Genomic DNA, 8,617 nt, shown 5'->3' with positions numbered 1-8,617 from the left:
GAAGAACAATAAAACAACACAGAACCTACTCAACTTTTTGAAGGACACCAGACTATATAACAAACTGAAAACTGAATCATTAAGTCGCTAATAACCTAAACACTGGTTGATGCAACTATAAACACTAACATAAAAAAAAAGTTGGTTAATAACTTTAGTTGTCTTAATTGTCTTCGTTACTTTTAAAGACCTAAAAATAATTCATTCATAAAATTTATCATATAAAATTACTTTTATTTAATCAAGACGAATTATGATTTCTTTAAAATGGCTTTCTCTCTGGCATGAGTGAGCTATACCTATCCATGTGCGCGCAAACGTGTTAAGTAGATTGTATCGAATCTTTAATATTCATTGAGGATCGCGCGGACGTGACAGAAACGTTACAATTTCAATTGAAATTAAAACCGCATTGGATTACGCAGCAGTGAAAGTACATTTATTGTAAACCAAAAAATGTATTGCCTGAATTGATTTTGTTTTTCTTAATTTCATAATACTTTACATTATATTCACGGCGATTTCAAATCCACTAAGTCCTTATTATTTAAATCACTTATTTAATTAAAAAATTCTTTTATACCCTTAAATTGTACATTCTTAGTTTAAAAGGAAAAACTGGTTATTAAGATATGATGAGGTTATGAGATATGTAATAATATCAACGAACTTGTTTTTTGTACTATGTAATATAATAAAAGAACAAGATAGTAATATTTAGCGTTAGTTAGTTGCATTTCAAAATTTGACAAGTTTTCATAAATGTAAAATTAACATACATGAAAAGTTAAATTTACTACATTACGATTTTTTTATTGATTTCTTTCCATGTTCAGAATCGTATTATTATTTTCTTGTATTAATTATGATTAGAAAATCTTTTACGTCTAATAATTTTTTCTTTTAAATGCTTTTTAAGTAAAAATTCAGTGTTATTAACTAAAGTAACTTCGTAATAAATTACTTATGAGCTTATGTTTATATTCTTTTCGTTTTTATACAATATAAATGTTTCATAAAAATGTAGGGCACTTCATGTACGATATAGTGTGCTTACTTAAGTCTAATATCTGAATCACTGGGTTGATGTAAAAATAATTGCAATTTTTATGTGTAGTTTTATTAATTAGGATAAGAACCGTCATTATCTACTTACTTTGCTTGTGGCGGTTTTACTCCTACGCTGATTGCTACTAGACAGCGCATAAGACCAAGACTTGACTCCCTCGCTGGTACTCAAAATAAGGCGAACGTAGTAATAATAATTAATCGTAGTAATCTTTCGTTGATACGTTCGCGTTATGAAAATAGCCAAAATCGCAATCAATTTTGTATTAACCTACTATTTTTGCTATTAAAAATAAGACATATCGATAAGAATGTAGTTTTAGAGGAAACATCTAGCCACAAAGAAATCTCCATGTGGTTATTACGAGCATCATTCATCGTTTATCGTGCGCGTGCATAAATGCATTACCACTAACAGTCAGAATTTTGAATGTCCAATAAAATAAAATAATTTATTATTTTTAAATTGTCATTTTTTATGCAATGTCATTTCAAGAATAAGATGTCATAATCTCGGCAGTCAACTATGTACTATTTTAATCAGTCAACTTTTACTGTAAAACTAATGTTTCATTATAAAATAACTTTCATTAATATATAAATTTCATATTATCATTTACAAGGATTTTGAGGTTACATAATGCCATCGGTTTCATTTTCCAACAAGGAACACTATTATTGTATTTTGTTTTCATTATTAACCACAAAGGGAACAGATTTCAGAGAAAGATTTAGACATAAAAAATAAAATTAGTGTAAAAAGGCTGCAAGATCTTTTTGTATTATTCGGGTTTTTAATTGTTTAATGTAGACTCAGTCTATATTGCCTTGAATATGGAGTCCCTAGAATAATTACAATATACATATAAAAGATACATATCTTTCTGTACTAGCAGCTTAATGTTCGGCTAATCACTGTGGAATACTGAAATAAACGAATTACCACAACTGACAAGCAAATACAAATACATGTATATTATATTATTATTATAAAATTTGGAAGGAAAAATATTTTAATTGTAACAATTTGTATTATGGATAATTTATAAGATAATTTAACCGCAGAGGTACGTAAATGCAATTTTAAAGGTGTCCGTTTCATGTGAACTAATAAATATAGTTTTGGAATCGAAACTTTTCCTACATTAATGAAAGTATCACGTACACACGTTGAGCATCGATTCACGTTGGACGAATAACAATCGAGTACCTATAAATACGGTTGTCAGTGCAAATTGAAGTCAGTACTGTTCTAAACTTTCCTTCAATCGTATCGTTACTTCAAATCCGATCAACATGGTTATTAAGGTGAGAAGAGGTTTATTTGACGAATTTGCTTAATAAACGTTTTAAAAGTTATTAATTTTTGTTAGTAAATTAATCAACTTTTGAAATGTATGGTAAAATATTACTGTGGGAAAACACGCAGCATGCTTTATTGAACAAAAGTATGCAGTCTTTAAGCAATATTGTAACAATTTTTGAAAAAAATTAGTTTTGTATGATTCTAAAAATTAAATATATTAATAAAAGTTATTGCATTAGCAGTTATATGTTATTTGTTAAAATTATAATGACATTTAAGATATTGTCATATTTTGTTTTCCTGCGACTATTTGCTGCAGTAATTGCTGAGAGTGTTGTTTAGATAACGAATAGTATGAATCAATTATCTTTCGAAACAATTGAGTTAATTTTACTAATCATAGTTTCTGCCGTTTTTTCTATGTATATACATATATTTTACACAATTTTGAGATAAACTTTGAAATATAGTAAGTTTACAATAAGTTACTATTAATGTTAGTAGTAATATTTCAATAGTCTCTGAGGATATACTTCCGAATGACCTCCATGGAATGCAGTACTAAAATTTTGTTTGCATGTACAACTACCCATGAGCATTCCATATCCGTTGTCAAAATCCATGGTTCTCTTATGGTTCGATAGATATTCGTATTTGAATGCTTGAATTGCTTATATGACTGTTCATTGAAACACTAATGCAAGAGTGAAATACACGTATCAAAACCTGACCTAACATAACCTAACCTTTGTCTATCTTATGTTTTTTTGGTTAGAAGAGAGAAGGATAATAGATATGTATTTTTCAAAAATGTGGAAAACACGATTTCTAAACGCAAATGGTATTTTGTTAAAAAGTAATATTTCGCCATGATTTCTTTTGCATTTTACTCTCAGAACTCTAGTTTAGTGCGCTAAAAATCTTGATTTTGCAATTATGTAAACAAAAAATCTATGAGTTGGAAATTAAAGTTTCTTATAGAAGAAAATTTTTCTCGTTCCATTTTTCCAAAATCAAGATCTTTAATGCACTAGATTTCTGAGGTGGGCAGAACTTCTACAAGTCACCGCATGAGAGCATTACACTTACACCTACGGACACTCATTCAGGAAACTGGCCCCAGGTCATATTTTTTGTTACGAGACTTTACTCTTTATTATATTTCTATCGAATTGAGATAGTAATGCCGCTACAAGTAAACTCTTTACAAACTTCAAAAGAATGCAGAAAAGGCGCATAAAAAGCGCTCAACGTGTTAACACTGGGATAAACTTGAAATGTCGCGAATATCTTGCGAACCATAAGATATCCGTTGATTTCGAGAACGGACACGCTCACAGAAAACAACATATGCAAAAAAATTTCAGCAATGAAGGGGTCCATTCGATGGGGCCCATTCGGAAGTACAGCCGACTCTGATAACATGAATAATTAGAAATGTACAGCGTGTCTCACAATCATTGTAGTTCCCTGAAATGGGGAGTAAGTGACGTGATTTAGAATAAGATTTCCCTTTGCAAAAATGGGGCTTGAAGCTTTGTTTTTGAATTATTACGGAAAAACATGGACCAATTAGAGCGCGAGGATTACGTGTGCATAGACACGAGAGCGACAGCTTCAAGTCTAGTGGCTGAACGCGTATAATCTTCACGCTCTGATTGGTCCGTGTTTTTCCGTAATAATTCAAAACCGAAGCTTCAAACCCTATTTTTGCAAAGGGAAATCTTATTCAGAATAACGTTAGCTACCTCCCGTTTCTGGGACCTACACTAGTTGTGAGATACCTTGTATAATGGGTTATGTATCTGTGGCTTAATATCATTTTTTATGTACAGTGGCACAGAGAAATGTTCACGAAAAGAAATGAAATTTGTTTAACATAATTCTGTTCGTATTTTAATATATTTTTTTATGAAGTGTAATGGATTAAAGTTTTTGATTTTTGAAATGGCATAAGCGTAAATCAAATGAAATTATTTTGATTCATGTAAGTAAAAAACATTTCTGTATGGTACAAACATCGTCGCACAAAAATCTGGGTACATTTAGTTCATGTTCGAAACTGTGGTTGCAGATGCAGGATCATTAGAATAAAACGGACTAAAAACATTTTTACATCCACCAAATGCATCCTTGTATGGTCTTAGTCAGTCGTATTAAAACATTATCAGTCCTATCTGTTACAATTTTCTGTATCTAAAAAAATCTGAATAATTCTCTGACGTCTTAAAGATCGTTGCCCCTGCAGAATATTATACTGATTTTTATACATCGGATTTTGTACTTTTGAGATCTACGATTGTTCATTCATCGATATCATAAACCAGTTTAGGATTTTCTATTACTGTCAATTGTAAATAGTCCCATTGTTCTAAATTTGTATACTTTTGTTAAAAAAAAATGTTCCACATTTGCGAAAATGAACGTTAACAACTTGATGGTACAGTGTAGTATGTAAGTTGTTCTATACAGTACAACTTAAGTTATGTGTTTCTTTTACACATGTATGTATAATACTTATTAGATTATAATAACAATCAGATAACATTCGAAAGGCTGATTGTCAAAAGTTTTCACAGCAGCTGTTGAAACTTCTATATTAAAGTATAAATGGATATGTGGTGTAAAAGGGTTCGACCATTTAACTAAAAAATTGCATGCGACTGTGAATTTATTTCTCAGTTATTTAAAACGCCATTTTCGTTCTACATTTTTCAGAACAAATAAAAGTATATATGACATATATATACTAGCGAGAGATAGTTGGATAGTATGTATAATAGATACATGGATTTGTGTAATTATTTCATTCAACAATTCTATTTTCAAAATTATAACCTTTCGAAACTATAATTATACATACATGTATGTGCATATAGATGTATGAAACATTTGTGTAGGGACTACACATCAGGCTTCCGATCGGTTCAACTTTTCAACCAGCACACAAATTTCTTCGAATTTCCACAAAACTTCACGTGCGTAGATTGTAGTCTGCTTACAATGTCTAAAACGTCAATAAATACGATTTCTCATATAACAATTATGCAATACAAACTTTTTCCCAAAGGTTTCCAATACAAATGCATATTAGAATAAACATGTGTAGGTCTAATCTCGACACATTATGTATTGTGCTTCAGTCAAAATCTTGCAGCATTAGCATCAGTAGCACTCCAGCTATCATCAACAATTGAAATGATGTTGCATAATATTTTTAAATATTTAAGCCTCAATATTGTGTGATTAGTAAAGTTATAACGACAGAAGACAAGAGTCTAGCAAAAATCAGATGGTCCATTAGACCATTCTAAGCACAAATAATTATATTATTTGTTTAGTGGAATACAAAGTTAATTAGTCGTTCGAAGAAATGTACTAAAATGATTGATTATACTGACAAAATAAAAATTATTCTTTAATTTTTTGTCATTTCAATATCTTTAGACCAGAAATATTTAAATCATAACTGATCATGTATATTTTTCTTGAGAAATTGTACCGACTGAAGTTCTTGGTGTATAATATATACATATATGTATTGTCTACGTACAAATATACTGGTGAAGAGGGTATGCTTATTTAGGGAAGATGACAATATGCGATAACTACTCGTGGGTAAAATTTAAAAACTTATAAATTTTTGGGTGTTGAAATTTTCAAATATAGATATTTGATTGCCCGATATATTACGTGAAGTAATTCGCTGGAAGGGTTATCATACAAAATATTGATTGATAAAGTTCCTGTTAAAATAATTGTAACAATAATTAAGTGTACGAATACTTCTGTTCTCCACTGTACATTTATAAATTCGTCTGTACATGTAGATACAACTGACATTATTGAGTATTTAATGATTTATGAATGGTATTTTGTTCATTCTGATAATAAATATTACCTATGTATGCAAGAAATACGTGCGTTTTTTGTACGTTTTGGTCTATTTTGATATTCAATATAATATCGTATTCTATTTGTATATTTGCATGACATACGAATAACAGTGAAACAATGTCTAGAAAAATATGATATCTTAAAACTTATATTTAAATTTATTTCAAGTTCTTTATTAGGATATCCTGGTGTAATCCTAGATATTGAATGAAATTTCGTTTGAATAACTGGGACGAATAATAGAGGCATAGTCAGTCGGAGCAAGGGAGACAATTTATTTTCCAATAAAAAGATGTATTCAAAGAAAATGCAGGAATTATTAAATAAATAAATTGCTTGGTAATAAGGCAAGAGCTAATCGAAAAATTAGGTTTGAACGTTCGTATTGTTTTTGTAGCTACACATGAATTTTTAAAAATATGAGAAATTTGCAAAATTTACGAATTTGGAAATATCAGAGTTTGGAAATTTTCAAGTTCGTATATCTGATTCTCCAAAAGAGAAGGCAAATGGTGGGAAGGATTTTCCTGTGACGTTGGTCTTAGCCAAGCAAAGCTTACTTTATAACACTACATAATGTGCACACTAAATATTTATTAAAATTATTTATTAGAAATTCTATATAAAGAAACAAGTCAAATTATAAGTTTCAGTATTCATTTATTTAAAATTACTTTAGTATTTTAAATGTAATTGTCACTTTATATTCATCACGCAGGTTCAAAAGAAATGTTATTATACTGTCATTATTATAATTGCTGTTATTTCCTATTTTTACAGAAAGTAGTTGTCATACTAGCAATAGGAGTATTCGTGACGTGCAAGGGAGCTGCAGTTCCTGTTCCAGCATTTCCACCTGTTGCCAAGCTTGCACCTCTAAATTCAAGACTTAACTACGATCCTCATCCACAATATACTTATGCTTACGATGTACAAGATAGTTTAACAGGAGACTCAAAAACTCAGCACGAAAGCAGAAATGGCGACATCGTCAGCGGAAGTTACAGTTTTATTGAAGCTGATGGAACCAGAAGAATCGTTGAATACACGGCTGATCCTGTCAATGGATTCAACGCAGTTGTACACAGAGAGCCAGTAGCTGTGATTAAACCAGCCCTTAAGGTCGCTCCAGTAGCTTTTCCTTAAGACAAGTTGCTAATTTTATTTATTCTTGCTCTTATGATGTGTAAACTTCGTTATCTTTGTTACATTAGTTTTAATTAATTTTTTTGGTTCGACTCAGATGCATAACTGGTTGCGAAGTTTAATTATAAACATCCTACCTTTTGAATGTAAATAATATGAATAAGTACTATTGCTCTATAATATAGTAGTAACTAAAATAGAAAGAATTAGTCCAAATACACCATTTCGATTATTAAAGTTTAGACTCATCAAAGAATTATTAATAGATTTTCGCTCAGCAATCAGTATCATCAAAAGGTTTATCAATAGACATGTCGATAAGGTATTAGATTAGTAATATGTAGCACACAGTAAACGATTATTGATATTTTATGTTTGAGAATAGTGCTATTTTGGAGGTTATAACAATAGCTTCCAAATAAAATTCTGAAATATCCTTTTAAATAAACTGTTACGTAGCAAAACAGGATCTGACGATGATACAAAATTATAATAAATAATAGAGTAGACGATTTTCTTAAATTTTAAAGCAATTTACAATAAGAAAATATGAAATAGAAAACATGTTTTTCTGTTACATCACGTGTTATACGCCTAGTCATATTGCACTGTACATACTCCAATCACTTTGTAATACAAACTTTACATCAAAACCTTTTGCGCAGTATTTTTATACATTTGATTCGTACCTTCCTTCAACTAAAATATAAAACAAAATACCTTTTTCGGCGTAACCAAACAGTATCGTCATTACTGAAAAAAACGAAACAGAAGATATTTTTTGTTCATTCATTCAACAAATATTTCTTAAAATCCAAGAAAAATCAATCTGCCAGGAGATTCATATCTTCATTAAGTTTTAATAGTAAATTCAATAATGAATACTAAATTTCAAATACTTAAAAATAATTTATGTAATAATCAGTCTCTTGATTTTATTGACAAGGGACATCACCAAGGTGTTACACGCCGATTTTAATGAAATTGACATATGTGGTAGCTTTTTAAAAATCATTTGACACGTATTTTTTTTATATCTGCGGACATCCATGTTAAGGGGGTCAAAATAGCCCTCAAAGTTCGGGGTTGAAAACACATTTTCTTTAATATCTCGGAAACTGGAGGGTGTAGGAAGGTGAATTTTTTTTTAAATTGTGTAGTTTTTAGTCAGGAATTTAGTTAGTGTCAAAAATTTCGGGA

The 8,617-nt window shown here is 30.0% G+C and overlaps 1 protein-coding gene across 1 annotated transcript; it reads left to right on the top strand.

Moving 5' to 3' along the window:
- Window positions 1–2,146: 2,146 nt before the first annotated feature.
- Window positions 2,147–8,070, top strand: CPR4 (cuticular protein 4). Its single transcript, XM_076540355.1, has 2 exons — window positions 2,147–2,376; window positions 7,052–8,070. The coding sequence occupies exons 1-2, from the start codon at window positions 2,365–2,367 to the stop codon at window positions 7,415–7,417; spliced, it is 378 nt and encodes a 125-aa protein (XP_076396470.1). The 5' UTR covers window positions 2,147–2,364; the 3' UTR covers window positions 7,418–8,070.
- Window positions 8,071–8,617: the final 547 nt, after the last annotated feature.

The sequence above is a fragment of the Megachile rotundata genome, chromosome 15, assembly GCF_050947335.1.
Source record: "Megachile rotundata isolate GNS110a chromosome 15, iyMegRotu1, whole genome shotgun sequence".
Lineage (NCBI taxonomy): Eukaryota > Metazoa > Arthropoda > Insecta > Hymenoptera > Megachilidae > Megachile > Megachile rotundata.
The sequence above is the reverse complement of the archived record's forward strand: the minus strand, read 5'-3'. Positions and strand labels throughout refer to the sequence as shown.